Source organism: Sparus aurata, chromosome 18 (assembly GCF_900880675.1).
Source record: "Sparus aurata chromosome 18, fSpaAur1.1, whole genome shotgun sequence".
Taxonomy (NCBI): Eukaryota; Metazoa; Chordata; class Actinopteri; order Spariformes; family Sparidae; genus Sparus; species Sparus aurata.
In genome coordinates this window covers 4,977,182-4,997,913 of record NC_044204.1, presented here as the reverse complement: position 1 = coordinate 4,997,913, position 20,732 = coordinate 4,977,182, and the positions used below count along the sequence as shown (strand labels likewise).

Genomic DNA, 20,732 nt, shown 5'->3' with positions numbered 1-20,732 from the left:
CCTTGGGCAGGGAGGCTCTGGAACCGGAGCTCTGCGTGGTCATGGTCAGCACAGTTGTGATGCCCAGACCGACCCGGGCGGGTGCGGCGTCCATGTTGATCCAGAAGGAAACCCAGGACAGGATGACGATGAGCAGCGAGGGGATGTACATCTGGATCAGGTAGTAGCCCATCTGACGCTCCAGGTGGAATCGAGCCTCAATACAGGTGAATTTACCTGGAGGAGGAGAGGGAATAAAGAAGGTTTTCTATTAAAGAGGAAGAATTTGGTGGTTGACAAGAAGCGGTAAGAGACAGAGATTAAGAAAAATTAAAAAAAAAAAAAAAAAACAGCAGGAAGAGTTGCATTTGAGGGGAAAGAAGGAATCCAGGTGTGAGGGGGGCGAGAGAAAAAGACGGATTAGAAAAAGATAGAAAAATGATTATTACTGGGATAATGAGATTCTGGTCATCTAAACTCAGGAAACCATTTAAGTGTGATTTATCTCTGTTTGGTAATGGACCTGGTGAACACCAGAGCAGAAAATTGCATTAAGAACTCCATGATAAGCTGAGGTAGTAGAAACTAAACCTGGAGTTTGTGTATGTGTGTGTGTGTGTGTGTGTGTGTGTCATTTCACGCAATGTCTCTGGAGGAGAGAGTTGGTGCAGATCCAGACCTCCTGGAGGAGTAGACACCTGAAGTTACATCAGATGCTGCTCTGATCCGGAGCGGTTTACTGACGAGAGGAGAGCTCAGAGATTTCACTTTTCGGATTAAAAAGCTGATTTAACTTCACTCCTGTTTATCAACCTGACTGCAGCAGTGATCCAGCGGCTCTGACCTCCAGTGTCGGGTGTTTCTGTTCTGTAATGTTGACTGCTGACTGGAGCCGGAGGGGGAATGCACTCTACTTCATGTTCACAGAGTAAACTTGTGGATTTCTCTAGTTTTGGACATGGTAACATCTGAGACAATGTAAGCACAAAACTGCAAAGGAACCATAACTAATGCTGAGTTGTTCGTGGCCATTTTTTAATGACTTTAATGACAATGACGCGCATTTCACGAAAAAAAAAAAAAGAACTCTTGAGGAAACAAAAATCAGCTTAAAGAAAATGTAGATCAGCTGGTTGTCCCTTCAAGAGTTCACTCAGTCGTCTTCAGAAACATCACCGCCATCTGTCTGAAGGAATAAAACATAAACCGTGACAGAGGAGGAGCTGCTGTCGCCTTAACTATAAATTCTGAGCCTGAAAGATTTATGCCTTAAAAAAAAAAAAGTTAAAAGCAAATCAGGGTTTCACGATGAAAGCAAAAAAACTCCCATTATTCCTTTTTATTTAAATCTACTCTGATGTTCAGCATTTTAAAGGAACAGTGTGACTGCTGCCCTCCATAAAGGTTATTATTTCGTAATGAGAAGGCTCGTGATACTTACCGCTTCAAAGATATTCACCGCTCACTTATATATTCATGGAGCCAGTCATTTTGTCTCAGTAGGTGTCCTGTTTTTCAACATGAATAACTCATTTGGAAATGACTGAATTTGCAGTACACAGAGCACGGGAGGATGGTTCCAGGAAAAAAAGAAATGATAATGCTGGTCGATGTTTAAACTACTTAAAAGCAAAATGTTCTTTCATCAGTTTCCCTGAGGCGATGCAGCTCCCATTTGCAGTGGGGAGTGTTTCTGAATTCCCTATTATCTCCATCTGAACATGCACATTATCTAAACACTGACACAGCCACGTCTCGGGGAAACAGGTGGAATGGGTGAGAGAGATGGGGTAAATTAAGAGAAGACGAGGAGTGAGAGACCAGAGACGGGAAGAGCTGTTGGACTGGCGGTAAAAAGGAGGATAAGCCGGGGAGGGAATCATAGAGGGACTGAAGGCAGAGTTGACAGCTTTGAGACAAAATGTCATCTGCCTTCAGCGCTCACACTAAGCCAAAGTGTAAATCACGAGCGGCAAATCAGAGAGACACAAATGCTCGGCTTCGCTGAATATCAAATGAAACCCAGACATGTTAAATATTTGAAAACAAACGCAGGAGGTGTTTTGGGATTTATGCTGCCAGTTACTTGTTGCAGTAACAGCATGTCGCAGAGTGTCAGAACGCTGGTTTAGAGGAGCGTGTGGCGCCAAGAAGACGCCACAGAAAGAGGTGAAGTTATGGCCTCCGCCGACATCATAAAACTGGCAACATTTCCATGTGATGCTGCTGAATTATAAATGAGAAACATCTTCATTTGTATCTTTATAAATACACTGTGGACACAAGTTTTTATCTTTGAAAAATGAGCTTGCGTTGCCGTCTGCTACAATATTCGTCGAGAGTAGTATTAAAGTAATTCTAAAGAAATCGCAGCATCACCCTGTACAGACGTTAGGTGTAAAAATCTACACATGTAGCGGGGCCAAAAACGTCTGAGACCACATTGAACATATATCATTTTGGAAATAACCTGGAAAAAATCGCAAAGTTTGTTGATTCAGAAAATAGTTGAACGTTTCATTAATCCACGCACTTCTAAGGAGGGAAACAAGGACAAACACTTTCACAGGGAGGCTACCAAGTACCAGAATTTCACTTGTCATATGTTTCATTTGCCAGGAGACTAATCTGTACAATATTTACAGACAAAAAGAGGCAGAAGGAACCTTTAACTAGCTTGAAAATATGTTCCAGGGACTGGAAATGCAGCTGTTGCATCACATTCAGATTGGTTAAGAATCTTGTCATAAAAGCATGAAACGCGATTGTATAACCATTAAGTTAAGCGAGATTAGAACATTAAATCCTGGACACAAATTACAAAACATCCCTATCATGGCTCCTACATCGTGTAGGAACCCTCAACATCCTGCAGTCCTGGAAAGATGGAAACTCTACATCAGGGGTGTCTCATTATTCATTACCATATCTTCAAAATGTTGATATCAGGATAGTAATACACATGTGATGATATTGTGAAGACAATGTCATTGATATAATTCCTTTCTGTTCTCACTTTGTCATAATAGGTGGCAGGTACGCACCGTGCTGCTGACTACCAACCACCATAAAACAGGTAAAAGTCATGTTATTGCTGTTTTTTTTTACACGTTTGTACTGTTGCGTTTACAGACTCTGTCTCCACCTCCCTACACTCTGTGTATTGTGAAAGCAAAGTCAAATTCATTGTCCAAAATACAGACGAAACACAATTAAGAGTTAAAGATGAATTTGACTGAGCGTCGTTATCACGATGACAGCGCTGTGGAGTATTCTTTAGGCCACGCGTTGTTAAAATCCGATGTCTTGACGAGAGTGTTTAACTGGAAATCCTCCTTCGGCGTTTCGTCCGTCTCAGTCTGGGTTTCAGGATTTGGTTTTGGTCGAGCTGCCGTTTCCAAGAAGGAAACTTCAAGCCCCAAAATTTGCTTTGTTAAGATTGTACCATGTGTTTCTGACTCTGTCTTTTGGCAAATACATCAACTTGAACTTTCTTAGCTTGGTGTCACCTTCCTTTAACTTGAATGCATTGTTTCCTAATGTCAGTATCCACTGCACACACTGTGCTGTTGCAGTAGAAAGCGCGGCGATGTACAGCTGCCTGTTGTAGCCTGCCAGGAGCTACGTTAGTCCTTGTGTGGCTATGAAGGGAAAAGGAGCAGCGGATGTTTACGCTCGCAGCGCGTTGCTGGAAGAGGGGAGGAGAGAGAGATTAGGAGGAACGAAGGCAGCAGTTCCATCTCTTTCTCCTGGGCCTTCTGCTCCAGCTTTACTATATTTGCAACATATATATCGTGTAGGCAAAAATCTACAATCTCTCAGCCTCCACTTCTCCATTTCTTGGTCTTTTCTTCCTGCCGGCAGTTTGAGTTTCTGTAGGTGGTGCTGTTTTCACAGTGTTTTCAACCAAAAATCTATCGCTGCTAAAGGCAGCACATGCTTTGTTTTTGTTTTAATAGATTCATGAATCAATATCTGGCGTTGGGCTGAACAGGTTTGGATGGAAATCCAAGTTTTGAATTATTAAATGTTAAATGTTTTTAGAGAAAACACTGTTCTCATGCTTACGGGGTGTAAACAAACCAGTAACTGGCATTTTCTGCACAGAAACGAGGATCTGCAATGAAGATAATTAAATTAACACACACTGCAGAGGTCTTATTTACATTGCAGCAAAAGCAGCAAGAGTAACAAATGTCCCTTCTTCTCTCTCTCTGTAATGTAATGAGCACGCCGGGTCTCATAATAAACCACAAGAGAGCCAGGGAGCAAGATGGCCGACGATCCATTTAATCAAAGGAGATCAATGGAAGGCAGCCTCATCAATTAGAGTTAACCCTAAATGACTGGAGAGGAAGGGAGGGGAGAGGAGAGGAGAGGAGAGGAGAGGAGAGGAGAGAAAAAGTGAGGGAGAAAATGTTGTCAGCAGCAGCAGAAGGAGGAAGAGAGGAAGAGGAGGAGGAGAGTCGATGAAGTCGGACTTGATTTATAGCTGTGATACACTTCAGAGCTTTTAAGTGCTGTCCATATTTTCCATCTGATAAGAAGATTGAAATTATTCAGCCGGGCCCCTATCTCACTGTGGGGGCAGAGTCTGTGTGTGTGTGTGTGTGTGTGAGCTGTACTTAACAATGCTGTGTGTGTGTGTGTGTGTGTGTGTGTGTGTGTGTGTGGTGTATTCAATACCAGATAAACTTGTGTTGCTTCCTAGCTTGTACCCAGTGGTCACCAGATGCACATGAACAGTGTCCTTTTAATACACAGTTTGTGTATATGCGGTTGAATTTAAAGGGATAGTTCGGGTGTGGTTGAATCCACAGTGGGTATTATTATTATACAGTAGATGGCTGTCAACAAGCCCCCAATTAGGAGAGGGAGACAGAAGTAGGTAGCTATTTGATGTTTTTTAATGTATGTGGAATATTTTCAACACTTTTGCTCGCCATGAGACGGATGCAGACTGTCACCTCCATGACCAAAGTGACAATTAGCAACATGTTGTTGCGGAAGAGCGAGAGGATCATATAGACACACTGCTGCCTGTGGGATTCCTATGATATTTCTACGACCGTTCGGCAGTGTCAGTTGAAAACACACTCCCAGAACAAGCCACCTCCGTATAACAACCACTTAGAATATAAGTGCTGGCTTAGGTTTGGATGACAGGTTCAGAAATGCATGTATCAAACACACTTCAAACATATCACCAGCCAGAAATCAAAAGCACCCTGCAATGCAGCAGAAACCATAATTAGTATTTCAAACGGGGCTTTTCCTTTGTGTGTGTGTGTGAGTGTGTGTGTGTGTGTGTTAGGTGGATGGAGGGATGGAAAGAAATGGAAAGAGAGAGAAGGAGAGAGAGGGAGAGAGAGAGAGAGAGAGAGAGAGAGACATTCAAGAAAATGCTCCCTCGTTCTTGGAGTCATAATAGACTGCAGCTAATAAATCTGGAAAAACGACACCTTAATTCCCTCTTAATGCTTGATTGGGAAGCAGCGAGGCATGTGCACGCTCAACTACGCACACTGACACACGCACACACACACACGCACACACACACACACACACACAGCTGCACACATGCCCATAAACATACACTGCAGTCACAGAGGAGCAGCACGGCGGGAGAGTAACAGGCCAGAGATGAGATGAGAAAAGCGTCTCTTCTACTGAAAGAAAGGAAGAAAAGAAGATCACACAGGTTTGACCTGCTGAGCCTCTTTTAGCTCGTAGTTTTGGTTTTCCTGTTTGCTCCAGCGTCACTATATGGTTCATTTTTACCCTCCACCTAGAACCTTCATACATCCACTTCCCTTTAAGTCCATAGCAACTAGCTTTTGCAGAAAAAAAAACAACTTAGTTTGAGTCAATTACAATAAACACAGTTTAAATGGGTAATCAATTACCGAGCACAATGTAAATTGAAAATAAAAGTTCTTAAAGTTTTTACCATCAAAGAGTCACCAATTCAATAAATGAGTACATTATATTTTTTTCTTTCTATCTTATTTAAGCCATTTGCATTTGTAATTCTCTCCAATACTGCTCCAACCAACCAACCAACCAACCAACCAACTGAGCAAGCAAGCGACCAACTAAAATGAACAACCACGCGACCAAACAAACAAGGTAAACTGCCAGTGAATAAGCAGTTATGCACAAACTGCCTTAGTTAGTATTCAGTGGTGCCACTCCCCTCAAACAGTAAGTCTGCATTCAATCAAATAACCAAAACCAGTTTAATCGAGGAGCCTGGTCTCAGTGTCTGTCAGCTTGTTGAAGATTGTTCCACACATCTGTAGGTTTTAAATCTATTTCTCAGAAGTTTCTCAGAATCTGTTGTTTCCCTAAATGTCAGGATAAGTTAAATAGTTTGAAACCACTAAATGATCAATGCATCAGTTCTCATTGTCATGTTTGTGGTAGGACAGCTTCATTTATTCAAACAGGAAATACCATATAAGGAAGCGTCAATGTCGTGAGATTGACTCTGAGAGAAAACTGACTTACATGTGTTTATAAAGCTAAGCTGTGGATTATCACTTCATTGTCTCTGCTATGCACGACTGTGCGTGTATTTGCATAAACGTGCTTGCAAGAGGATATAGATGTGTGCGTTGCAAATGTTTGCGCGCGCGTGTGTGTGTGTGTGTGTTTGGGGCGGTGCTGAGTCGTGTCAAGGCTCTCTGTCTGGAGGTGGATCGTTCATCTCCTCAGAGGTGACAGCAGACGTCAACCTCTGTGTGAGTGATGGCTCCGAATCACAACTAATCAGCCTCCCGCACACACACACACACACACACACACACACACACACACAGACCAGTGGTTTGGTATTTTGGAGTTGGGGACCTGTTTCCAGTTCTGTGGATGTTGGATGGGACATAATGTAGGCAAGGATAACTGAACAACCTGAGTTTTGGGGATAAAGTAACAATGGTTTGGGGAATATCTATTTAATATTTGAAGAATAATGAAGGTAATTTTAGGGTAAAAGCATGATATAACATGTTATATTGTGATTTAAGAAATAAAGGCATATAGGTCACAATATTTAAAGAAAAAAATTATCATATGAAGACTAGTATGTGCATTTTAAAAATTCATAAAGCTTCCAACTTTTTTCTGGAACTCTCTAGAAGATCAGGATTATTTTCATATGAAAATAAAATAACTCTTGAGACCCAAAACAGGTGATGTTCTCAGATATTCTGTTTTGTCACAGTGCCTTTCTGCAGGAGAGCGAAAATATTTAAAAAAATCCATTCCAGTTCTATTGACAGTCTGTCTATTTCAGCCAGCCAGCTCCTCAGCTATCTATATATCTATATATGTTTTGTGTTTTCTCTGGAGTGTAAGAATGGTGGACTGGACAGATGGTTTTCAGCCACACTTGGAGGACCTGGAGGGAGAAACAGAGCGTGGCGGCCGTCCCCGTCCTCTGCTAGATTCTCCTTGCTCGTCTCTTTTCTGATTTCTGCTGCTCTCACTTATTTCTGCCGTTTGTCAGCTTCCTTCTCACATCACTGATGCAATTCTTTCTCTATTTGTGTCTTTTGCCCATTTCTTCCCCCCCCCCCAAGACTGTACATTCTCCTCCAATTGATTCACATTATCATTTTATCTTCATACCTTTACTTATTTCTCCACTCTCATCCTTTTTTTTTTTTTTTACCATTTCTTCTCTTCTTTTACCCCCTGCAATGCATTGTCTAAGGGAATCCTAACATTTAAAGTGAATTTTGTGTTGTGTTATATTTGTTGCGAATATGCATAAATACTAAAACTTTAAATGAGAAAAATAAACTACTCTGAGTTTGTTTCTGAAACAAACTTTGCAGCCTGTGGTGCTTTGTTTATCACTAAAAGTTTCACGACATTTTAAAGAAAGGAAAAATATATTTTGGGAATATGATATAACCATTTCAGTGTAGTATTCCGCTGTCATTTTCTCATTTCACACATTTTAATAAATACTAAATTCTGACTGTGACTCATGCACTCATGCAGCGCTTCAGCCGAGTCTCAAGGCAGACATTTTTCACATCTCCCTCTCTTATTGTAATTTCAGAGAATATTTGCCAAGTCTGAATATTGACAAATTCTCTCTTCACTGGAGAGAAACATCCATTTTTCCTCTTGAATCCTGTTTTATTTCCCTGTCTCTCGTAACCCCCTGTCCCCTTTCACTCCCCCTTTTGCTATTCAAATACAAAAGAAAACCCAAGTGTTTTATTATTTTTCTGCCTTTCATTTAAAAAAGCAAAAGCAGGGGAGAAACACTGTGGAAAGTAAAGGAGGAACACAGGAGAGTGTAAAGGCAAGACACAAAGAAAAATGGGAGCAGAGATGGGTTTTGCTCCTTTACATTTCTCGCGTCAACAACATGTTCACCCCATCGCTGCTTCAAACACGACAGCTGAGCAACAGGCTGCACTCACATGGCACACTCCTCCCACTGCAACATATATCAAACGCACCCTTTTGATTATGGTGCTGTACTTGTGCTGTCAGTGCTGCTGCTGACACTGTCACTGATCATACAGCATCTCAACATGTCCACCTACACACCAGCGGCTACCTGTAGACTCTCAGTCTACATTACCTCATAGAGGAAGGCAATATGAACATATTCTACATTCAGATAAAAATGCACCGCAGAATATTTTTCTAGTATTTTTTTGTTTCTATCATTGTGGCCTAAAAGTCTTGTTTCCTGATTTATAACATCTTGGATCCTCTATAGCTTTATGTTATCACATCTGTCAGCTGCACTCCTGAGGCTTCCTGGAAGAAAGGGCCTAATTCGGTACAGGAAAATTAAGACATCAATCAATTAGTACCGATTAATTCCAGTTATCTGCTAGTTTAGAGTTTTTTAGGCTATGTTCAGACTGCAGGCAAATCTGATTTGTTTCTCTAATCATATCTGGAAGACGGAGTGTCCGCACTGTTACGTGGGAGTGATCAGGTGGGATTTTGTCTGCGGACATAATCAACATGTCCGCCACTACGTACGCTGGGGACGCGGCTGTCCTACAGGAGGACATGAGAAATGGCGATTCATCACCTCGTTCTCCTATCAATCACGAGGTGAAGTCGCAGAGCAGACAGTTTATTCATGGACTGTTGTTCTGACGCGCTTCCTTCTCTCCGGACTGGACGCTGTTGTTGTGTGTGTCACGTTGTGAGTGACACAAAAGATGCTTTCAGATCCGATATGAGCGGCCAGAGCATCTGGACTGAGATGCATCTGTAGAAATCAATTTTGCATTTCAAATCAGCACCAAATGTGGCTGATTTGATTTGCAAAATCACATTTCATGTGTTTGTTTGCTGTCCGGACTTCCTAAAATCAATCTGGATTTGCGGAAAAATGGATTTGTGCTGGAGTATAAACTCAGTCACAGTCCAGCAGGTCAGCTGAATATGCAAATATTTTTTAATCTTTTGGATGTTTTGTGTAACTGTGAACATGGTAGAACAGGATATGCAATCATTGCATTCAGTGTCCCTGGTTCTTTGTGACCTGTGTCGTGAATTTGGCTCCAGGGAAGCTTACAATTTATTAAATTGTTATAGAAAATACAGTTTACAAATTTAGATTACAAATACATAGTTGCTGGAGTTTATTTAAGGAAAAGAACACAATCTGATAAAGTCTAACCACTGTCTCAGATCTCATATGTATCCGTGGAGAGGTACATCTTGTTTCAGGAAGCATCTTGGAAAAGTACAGCAAAACAAAGTGTTAGCAATAAATATGCTTGTGTAGACGACTAAGAGAAAAACTAATCTTCACAAAAAACAAGTAAGTAGTTGATTTGTATTGTCTCTGCAGTCGTAGATTTTTTCACTTGTGTTGAAAAAATACGACTTTTACGACTCCACAGAGGCAGAGAGTTAAACAGATCAGATTGGAAACCATGGAAACTGCGATAGCCAACTGACGGAGGAGAGAAATGGAGCGAAATCATCAAAAACAAACTGTCAGAGGCCATATCTAATTGTCTCCCCACTCGCCTGTGTTGTAGTGTTTGGTGCAGTAGCGCAGGTCCTTCTCCTCTTTGAGTATGAACTGAGGTAGCGTCAGCCCGTCGGCCACCTGCACGGCTCCCTTCTTGTCCCACTCGAATATGAGGTCGTTCATGGTGTAGCCGACTGCAGGAGAGAGGAGGGAGCAGGAGGTTAGACTGATTTCAACTCTGTGTGGGTCATTTATTTCACTCCTCTTCCCCTGAAGAGGAAGATGATCTGTCTGTCTGTGGTCGGGGTGCAGGCTCACCCAGCGAGAGGTCCAACCCCCTGCAGGGTTTGTCAAATTAAAGGACCATTTTAATGCAAACCGTAATCTGTCTGTTGGCTCACAAGTGTATTTCAGGCAATGTGGTCATTTCAGCAGTAAAATGTATTAAAACAGAAAAAATGAATTGTATAAAAAGACCAACATTGGTTAAGTGTCATCTCATAACTCTTTTTTTTTTCTCTTAACTTTTCTTGCTTCAGATCAGTTGGAGGCACGGGAAGAGCAAAGAAAAGTAATGATAGTTGAATATAAATAATGAAGTAGGTAAGAAAGGATGGAAGAAAGAGAGCAATAAAATGGAAAAAGAGAAACAGTTCAAAGGGAAAAGAGAAGGAACAGAAATGAAGATAAAATGAATCTACGCTATAGTTTCTAAGTACATTAACTCAAGTAATGCGCTTTACAAGTATTTCCATTTGATTAGTTACTTTGCGGACTCAGATTGTTACTACAAAATATTTAATGACAATGTATCATTATAAGCTGCCCAGTTATACACACCGGCCAGGCACGACATTATGACCACCTGCCTGATATTGTGATGGTTCCCCTTGTGCAGCCAAAACAGCTCTGACCTGTCAAGACATGGACGTAAGACCTCTGAGGGAGTCCTGTGGAGTCCTGTGCTGTGTGGCTTTGGTAAAAGTGACAGTCACCCAATTTCAATGTAAGTTTAGTGGCCTGCTGAGGGGAACCTCTAGGTGGTCAGCAGAAGTGATCCGCAGAAGTTAAGCTACATATGAAGTTCTAATTGGAAAACAGTACAATATTATTAATAAATCACGTCGGGGTCATTTTCATTAAATTCATTTCTGTGCTCATTTTGGGGCCGATGTCAAAGACTTCTCAAACATGTTGTTTGGTAATCACCGCCGACTTACCATGACGTTTCCAGGCCTGACGACTGAAGAGTTACCTCGAGTGTAACACTAATATCGGCCCTGAGGTTAGGAACATGACTGCGTGTGAGTCAGACTGTGACATTATGAAGCTCTTCAGCCTATGTCGCTTCTGTTTGAAAGCGTTACATCAGAGCTGACAGCAGCCTCAGTCTGCTCCCACTGACTGTTGTATTGTGCTTTCTTTCCTTGACGATCGCCGACCCGTCGTACGAGAACAGAAGAACGGAAGTCTTTGAACTTCGGCTCGTGGTTCTGTGAGTCTCCTCACGTCTGAGAGGAAGAATGAAAAGGCCACAGAGAAATCTATATCATATCTCTCCCCCTGCCAGCTGCTCACTGACTGATCGACTGATACACCCCTGACCCTGTGTGTGTGTGTGTGTGTGTGTGTGTGTGTGTGTGTGTGTGATCACTCACAGCTCTCCAGCTGCATGATGCAGGTCTGGACGTCCATAGGGAAGTTCTTCAGATCCATGGGACAGGCCAGGATCAGTGTTATTCTGCAAACATACACACAGAGGAACACACACACACACGCGCAGCTTCACTTAGTATAAGAGGATTATCCGGAGCTTTATAAGTGTTCTCAACAAGCAGCGCCAGGCGAGCAAACTGAACCGCAACAGATCAGCACGTGCTTGAAATTGATAAAAACAAATAGTTATCTTAATATTATCAGTTATTTCAATGTCGTCACTGCAGTAATAAGTCTGTTTACATGGCCCACAGTAATTTTTTTTTTACTTTCTGACATGTGCAAAGTAGTTACACCAATGGTTAAGCATCAAATCTTCTAAAACATATACCAAAAGAAGACCTTTTTAGAGCAACTTTATTGAGAAAATAAAACAATTTTGAGCCTGTCAACCATCGAGGCGTTTTACAATTCTTCAAACTTTTTGTTTTGAGATCCTAAAAGAATCTCAGATCCCAGGAGCAACATCCCCTTATATTATCTCTGCATGAAACAAGCATGCTCTGAATAAACATATGTATTTCAGCCAGAGAGAATCAGGTTAAGTGTTAACACGGTTAAGTGGTATCAGGTCAACACCACTTCTCTTGATCTAATTGAACATTCATTCAGATCCTTCTGATTGAGGCGGTTACATGACGCATGTTTAATCTGATGGAGTTATCATTCTGATGATAAGTGGAATATTAATCTGTGTGCATGCACCTTTTGACAAAAGTGTAATTCAAATAATGTGATGATGAAAACAAATTTGAAAATAATAAATGCCTTGAATGCTCTTGTTTAAGCTCAGATGTGAGGATTTGCTGCTTCTGCAAAACATGGATTTTAAAACAATACTTGTTGACTTGTTAATTCCTTTTGGCTTTTGACTACCGGTGAAACACAAACGCAGTGTAAAGAGCACCGTTGGGTTTGATGGAGCTCTTTAATCCTTATTGCTTTTTTAGACAGAATACGTGATGGAAAATTATTAAATAAATCTTGTGAAACTTTTCCTGTATTTTCTCATTGTCAACAAAAAACATGAGAAAACTAAAACAGACAAGGAAATAAACATATTTACAAATCCAAAGCTCGAACAAATGCACAATTTCTTCCTGACTCCTCCTGCAGCTTTTGCTAAAAACTACATTGAACGCTGATCAGGAAATTACTGAGCCTTCATTTAAAGATGTATATATTCAGTAGGAACCAATGGGCTTGGAGCTGAGTAACACAACCACGAAGGGAGAATCCTAAAGCACTGAGAGACAGATTGAATAAATCTTGTGAAACTTTTCCTATTTTTTTCTCATTGTCAACAAAAAACATGAGAAAACTAAAACAGACAAGGAAATTTGGGATTTGTTGTTTGTTTGTTGACAGCAACAAGGAAGAGAACACTGAGAACAGTACCTTAATCATTTAATAAAAAGATATTCAATAGATATTCGTTGCATCCCGAAATGAAGATGGATTTCTCTAAGTAACTTCTCTAATACTGATTATCACAATGGGACATCACACAGGAGGTGCAGGGTCACAGTTCCCCTGCAGACCGCAGCGCGTCTTCTTCTCTGTTGGAGGACTAAAACCTGTAGCCGTGCCGGCGTGCAGTAACGTGGGAATGAATCTTGTTTCATGCAAGGCTGAGCCGTGAAACTTTGAAAATGAAAACGTTTGGGGCAGCTGGTCCCACGTCGCAGTGACACATTCGTTTTCTGAGTCTCTGCCACCAAAATTAATTACTGCTGTCATGGAGGGAATGTGTCTCTGAGAAAGGCAACTTTTCCCAGAAATGAATGAAAAAACTCTTTCATAACCCATATGATGCATTACTAGCATTAAAGACTTTCATTTTAAAATGAGATATTTGCCATTTGAAAAAAAACAAAACATTCTCAGACATTATTACTGCTCCACAGGATCCATTAGACCTCAATATTCATTGTTACTAGATTCGTTTTTGCAGCTATTTATCTAAAATTACACAGACAGATGTAATCATCTGTACTTTCAAAATAAATTGTTGAAACCAAAGATTTATTTTCAATATCAATTATTTTTCAGTTAGCTGATAGTATATTGTGCAATTTGTTAAATGCCAGTAATAAGAAACATAAATGCAATAACTGAAGACTCGGACTTCCTAAACATCACTGAATTTGTGAAAACATCCTATTGCGGGGTCCATTAAGCAGCTGTCCTGGAGCTTTCATATGACATGATTCTAATTTCGCTCGTTTGCAGAATGAATTATGAAACTCAGCTTTTAAGCCCAGTGGTCACTGGGCAGCCACCTTGGCAACACCCACATGCAGTTATTTCATACCAGGCCCCTATTTAAATATACATGAAGAGAGCCAAAAAATGAAATAAAAACTGCAGGTATAGAATCACCAGCCAAATCTGACCAAAAAAGCTTCAAACGTTTTGTGACTTTTGACTGAAAATAAGGTTTTCCCCCCACAGGTTAAACTTCTGCAAAACACTTGCATGGTTTCGTGACAACAACTTCTTTTACGTCTCAGTCCAGCAGTCAGCTCTTCCCACCAGAGCACTTTAATTTAGAGTTTAATATCTAATGTTTCTGCCGAGAGCGATTCTTGTTAGTGTGGGTCGTAGCATACCAGTGCTTTGGGTCAGAACTGGGTCAGAGCCTGATTTCAACCCAAAGAATTCGACGACCTCATGAAGGGACTCAACCGTCAACATCTTTTCTCCAGAATCACCTTCCCTGCTTCTGAAAGGGTTTGTCTCTTCTCTAATAGTCTCTCTGAATCTACACACCTACATAAGTCTGCTGATGAAGACCATGTGACATGAAAGCTCCAGAACAGATACTAATGGACCTTGTGATGAGGTTTTTTCTCTTTTTTATCTGATTGGTGAGAGACGCTGCAAATAACTCCCACAATGCGATTGCAAGGCTGTGTTGGTTTCTGTATGGTATACTGTGATGCAAAAAAAAACTCCAGCTTCCTTTTTTGTTTTTCAGAATTCCAGCTGTCAGCAGGTTGTCGTCGTGACAAGAGATGATTTCTCTGCACACACTCAGTCCGCCTGTTCTGCTCAAACGGGACACCGCTGCTACAACACACGTCCGGTCGGCTCTAAACTCTGCCGCATCTGCACATCGCTGTTAGACGCTGACAGGATGCTGAATATGGATTACGCACGAGGTGGCCTCCACAGATGTCCCGCTTTCTCATAGAGCAGATTCAGCTCTGTGGTTCTCTGTCTGTCTGCTGCGTCGTGACGCCTAAGTGCTCGTTTTACATGCCGAGAGCTTTATAGAGTTTTTCCTCCACGATCCGCATTACTAAGGCGGGACCGAAACAGAATTTCATGACTTTCCTTTCACAATGACGGGCTAACTTAAATATGCAGCGTTGGGATAAGACAACTAGAGAATAGCATCGATTTCCTTCTACAAAAGAAGAAATTTGGCTTTATCCAATCAACTAGCAGTCTGCTAGCGGGCAAAACAAAAATGATTTGATTCTTCACTGCAAGTAATGTTTTGGGAGCAACTTGTTTTAAGAGACATGACGCATTTTGCAAGTCTTGAAATGAGAGTATCTTGGTCTTTCCTTTTGATATAGCGCTCCGCGAGCACAAACAGGACCACAAATCATTTCAGAGCTAGCCCGGCAGTGAAGATTGGACTACATGTAATCTCAAGAATGTCACTTTCATCTCAGAGGGGACACGGCCATCGGTCTTGACTCCTCGTACCGCTCTACTGTCGAACGATAAACATCAAGAAACAGAGTAAACAACATTTACAAGACCCACTTTCTCCTCCTTCCCCCTCGAAGGTTTAATATCCCGATCCGCCTCGTCGCCTTTGAGATCAAGCTGATCAATGCAGGGTTCATTCTGATGGTGTCAAGTTAAAAAATGGAGGCGACAGAGGGGGAGCGCAGGGTTCATCCCTTTTTCTGACGATATTTATAAAGAACCAATCTCACTCCTGCACCCCCTCCTCCCCCCGCTGCTGGACATGAAGGTGAAAACTGAGGTTGATAACGGATCGGACGCGCTGCTGGAATACTAACGGGCTGAGTAGATTACCATGGCTGCTGCAGCGCTCTCTCATTCGCCCCTGAGCAGAGGCAATAAAAGCGAGGAAGAGGAGGAGGAGGAGGTGGAGACACCGGCAGGCTAAAAGGTTCATCGGTGGAAGGTGGCTATAACTCTTGACAGCCTTGAATGGGATGTCTTGGAGATAGAAAAAAAAAAAAAAAGGTAGGAAGTCGAGCTCTGAAGGAAATAAAAACCTCCAACTTTGAGGCAATAAGAGCGCCTCAAAGCTGAGGATGAAGGCCGCTGGAATGCAATAAACAGGAAGTCAGAGCAGCAGAGTCACTTTCTGTCTTCAATCATGGATTTATAACTGATTGTTTCAATATAACCTCCAAACTTACAACCTCTCTCCTTCCGTCTATGACTCAGAACTTTTTCTATTACAGCTATATCTCTTCTAAATGGTCATTGTACAGTCAGACTGCACCAGCGTGCGCTGTGGTTTTACAGCTGCATGAAATTTTTGCCTTCAGCTCAGGGCTGCAACTCATCATTTTATTTCCCTTTATCAATGAATCTGCCGAAAATGTTCACGATTAACGATTCCCCAGAGCCTAGAGTGGCATCTACAAGTTGCTTCTTTTGTTCAACCAACAGTCCAAAACCTAATTCACTGTCATAACTAACAAAGAAAATCAGCAAATCCTCCTTCACGTTTAAGAAGCTGGAGGCAGCATGTGTTTGACATTGTAAAATAGAGTGTTTTTCTTTTGATCGTCAAATCTGGATGATGGCACAGTTGGAAGAATTGCTGTAACATAAACTTACAGTTTAAATTGTTTAACTTGTCCAGGAGGCTCCTGTGTTTTTTAGGTTGGGGAGCACTGAAGTTATCAGAAAGGACAATCATGTAATTTCAATACTCCCCCATTTCACAGCTTTATTGGTGTTGTTTTGGGCCTTGTGCCTAAACTTTTCAGCCCTGAATAGACAGCTTTCGTGTTGATCATTCAAGCAAAATGGAAAAATTTTAAATGAATAAGTGAAGGACACTGATGACGTGTAACAGCATAATCCTGCTGGTCTGAGCTTTTGAATGAGTTGGAAATAACAGAAATTGTTGGTTGACAGAAAATCTGACCTAGTTAAATACAAAAAACCTTGACATCAGTATTACATGCACAAACGTGCATGATCTTTCCTTTCCTATTAGGCTGACAAAAAATATTATTCAACAAGTATTCTAAGTATTTTTTTCTATTTCGTATATTTTCAAGGAAAATTTAGATGTGTCCATGCCGTGGTAATCAGCACACCGAGCAGGCTTTATTCACAGTTGGCATCCGAAACCTCACACTTCCTCCACTCACCGTATGCTGTAGAGCACGTTGCCGTTTTTAGAGATGCGTAGCAGCTTGTTGTCGGTGGTGACCTCGTGGAAGTTGGCGCCCTTCTCGTTAGCGAAGAACAAGTCAGGTTTCCAGATGGAGTCCAACATAGAGGGGTCAAGGTCCAGCGAGTCGTCGGGGTACTCGCTGTAGGCCAGCCGAGGGTCGTTCCACTGCTGTCTCAAGAAGATGTTCACTCTGTAGTCCTGAGAAGGGACACAGAGTACAGATGAGTCAGAGACTGAAAGGCTGCTACATCTGCTCTGCAGCGATGGATGGACGGATGGATGTCAGATTCACCCTTCACCCTTAAAAGCTTTTTCTATTTTCAACCCAGTTTAATATCGATATGTGTAAAAGCACTGGTCGACAGCAGAAAACGCGTGATTTTCTTTCTGTGATAACAGCTGCAGCAGACACACAGATGACCGGTTTTGCATTTTCTTGACTTGTACAATCTCCCATCTTTTAGCTAACACTCCCACTGTTATTATTTTTTTTTTCTTTTACCACAGCTACATTCTCTTGAGGTCTCACTCGGCAGAGAAATGAAATTACAAACAAAACAGCAAAAGTTCTAAAACAGAAATCCTTGAAACACCTTGGACAGACAGATGGAAAATGTTTCTGCAGGGAGATGTTCCCTTTAAAAGAAAAGGGAGGGATGAGAAAGAGAGAGAGGGAGGGAAAAAAAAAGGCTCGTCAAGGGTCACCGCACTGCTGACTCAAGATGCTGTAACTCCATACGGAGGAACGGATCGACGGTTGCCGGCAGATGTAGAGATGGAGTGATGGACAGGATTTTTGCGGATGGATGAGCAGGTGGTTATGGGTCTTCATCCATATGTCATTCTCTGCTTTATGTGAATGTACGAGATTTTACTGATCGCGGCCGAGCTGTGGCCTCGAGCCACATCTGAGATCTTTTACAGCCTGTGAGCCAGAGAGCGGCCTGGAAGAGTCCACCTCGCTTTTGGCTTTTCTATTCTCATTTTTCCCCTTGTTCTTGGAGGCTTATGTTTGCTTCCGTCTGATTGATGAAGCTGTTCTTAAGGATTAGGGTTATCATTACAAATCAAAACAGTCAAGCCACATGAAAAGAGAAGCTGGCAGGGATAGAGGGACGCACAGACAGGCAGATGGATGTGTGGAGAGTTGGTACAAAGCGGAAGGTCGTCGGGCTGCTGCTCTACGTCTTTTGTCTTACACAGGGAGATGGAGAGATACAGGAGGAAGACAGTGAGAGGGATAGATGAACGGAAGATAGAAGGCGGCGGAGCGTTCTTCAAAGGCGAGGCCCGCGGGCTGAATGTACACAATCACAGACGCATCAGAGAAGAGATAATAACAAGCGCTTCTGTTGGATTTTGAGATTGTTGAAATAAGGAGGGTGTATTGCTGGGGAACGAAAGATGAAACTTTGACTCCATGCGCAGCGACGTCAGCACCTCTTTGTGTATCTTCTGTACGACTGCAGTGGAAGGTTTGACTTTTGACTCAGTGAAAACTCGGATCTTTACTATCTAAATCTATCTAAATCAACGATTCAAAGATCCCGGTGTTCAGTTTAGGTTTTAAAAGGTTTCATCCAGCTGGAATCGGAGTCGACTGGAGGTTAAATCCAGAGTGCAGCGCGGAAATATACCTACCCTTGACCTTTCACTGTTTAACAGATAGAAGATCAATACATCTCCTACACATTTGTGTGTGTCGGTCCAAACTTCTATCTTTGTGAGGGCAAAATAGAGATTTAGAGACTTAGAACAGTTTTGCAAGTGATGGAGAATTTTGGAAAATTTCATTCAAAACAAACTCATCCCTTCATACCTACATACGCTCTGGGTTGGTGCCAGTATTTGGTGACCTGTAGATAGGTCTTAATCATCTTTTATTTCTCCAGGAGGTTACGTTTTGTTTTCTTTAAAGTCTGAGTTTATTCAAAATGACTTGTTTAGTGTTAGGGAAAGAATTTAAGGACGTGTTGCTTGGATGTCATTTTGGTGCTTTCGTTGAAACAAATCATTTTTCCTTGAGCGGACAGTTTCAAGAAACAACAAAGAACTTTCAAAACAGTGACTGAAAAATGTGTCAAGGAAACACGGACATTGTTTGTTAAAGCATTTTGATGAAAGACCTGTGGTGTCAGACATTTTGTCCGGTCCTCCCTCACCACTCCAGCTGTTGTTTTGAGGGACAGAAGCAGAATTGGGTTAAGCTTGGCTGGAATTAAGAATCGATCCAGGTAGAAGATATTAACTGTTGCTCCCTCTGAGGTTTATTGTATAACCTCCACCGCCCCGCTCTCCATCTCACAGTTTCTTTATTCAGCTCAGGGTGGCATTTAGCTCGCTCCTCCATCCCTCTAATTGTCAATTATTCTCGGAATATGGAGCTCGGCCACTGCGGCCAGGCTGCAGCCATCATTAAGCCGCGTGGCGTAGCAGAAATGCATCGCAGGGACGATGTACGGCCATGCCAGCAGCCCCAGCGGGTGGCATTTAAACGACCAAGTGAGTGTGTGTGGAATACAGTCACATGGCAATCAGCCTCAGTGAGAGCCCTTCACCGTTTATCACTGTTTATTACACTAAATATCTCACATGAAACAAATGAGCTTGACCTTCCGTGAAGTAGTCTCTTCTGAATTTGATGAATAACCTGAAATGGTCCAGAGAGGAGGAGTGTTGATGAAGAGAGGGAACAAGGTAATACAGAGGAGAGGAATGAGCATCATCAGTCATAAACCCGCCTGCGGTCTGACTCCGGCTCAGGCAGAGCAACAGCCGAGCACAAATGGCTTTGCTGTGGACAAAGATAATCATGAAACCAGTGATCACACCAGTCTGGCGTTTAACAGAAGCTAATTGTCGCGATGTCGCTGGACCCTTCGGCACGTGTTTCTTTACTTCCCTGACAACAAACCCTCCGTCCTGCAGCTGCAGCTGGACACACCTGTCCCTCATCAGTACTATCCACCATGAAAACGGCTTCAACTCGATCCATTTCTGACGCATCTCTCCCGCATTAATATCAGTCACAGCTCTTTTTGGGTGGCATTTAATGAAACAGGTTTGTGCGTTATTGTAAACAAAGCAGCATTACTGTTCATCAATCTGCTACAAGCTAGCAGTTTCTTTTGAAATTGCAGTATTAAAGACTTTAAACTCTCTGAGCCACCGACAGGAACATCAAACTTTAATTGTTGCTTTCTTTGAATTATTCACATTTTCTTTCAAACTGGAAATCCGCAGTAGTATTAATTCATGCCTGCAAATTAAATAATTCATGGCCTAAAATGTTTAAATTAGTTCAATCTATAAATGTTTTTTTTTTTTCAGTCCAGCAACCCATGAATTCAGCTTTATGAACTTATGATAATTCTGCACCAGTGTTTCCAGCGAGGTGGGTCCGCAACTAACCTCCACCTCGTTATTAACCCTAACCATGATTTTTTCCATAGTTGACTAATTCATACAATACAATACAATACTAGAGGTCTCTCAATCAAACCAAACCAAAGGCGGTTTCCGAGTGTTGTGTAGGGAGGGCTGAGCGGTGCTTCTCCTCTGGTGCAGATTCAGACCTTTGGGAGGTGTAAACACCTGGTGTCACACCAGATTCTGATCTGATCCTGAGCCATTTCCCACCAGGAGGAGAGCTCAGAGATTACT

At 42.0% G+C, this 20,732-nt stretch overlaps 1 protein-coding gene across 4 annotated transcripts in view; it reads right to left on the bottom strand.

Annotated features, from left to right (window-relative positions):
• Nucleotides 1–20,732, bottom strand: part of glra1 (glycine receptor, alpha 1) — a 114,101-nt gene that overhangs the window by 21,991 nt on the left and 71,378 nt on the right. For all 4 annotated transcript variants that reach the window (XM_030396987.1, XM_030396988.1, XM_030396990.1 and 1 more), the window contains 4 exons: nucleotides 17,044–17,267; nucleotides 11,605–11,687; nucleotides 10,003–10,140; nucleotides 2–216 (listed from right to left, as the gene is read on the bottom strand). In XM_030396987.1, coding sequence (XP_030252847.1) covers nucleotides 2–216; nucleotides 10,003–10,140; nucleotides 11,605–11,687; nucleotides 17,044–17,267 — 660 coding nt within the window. The remainder of the gene's footprint in view (nucleotide 1; nucleotides 217–10,002; nucleotides 10,141–11,604; nucleotides 11,688–17,043; nucleotides 17,268–20,732) is intronic.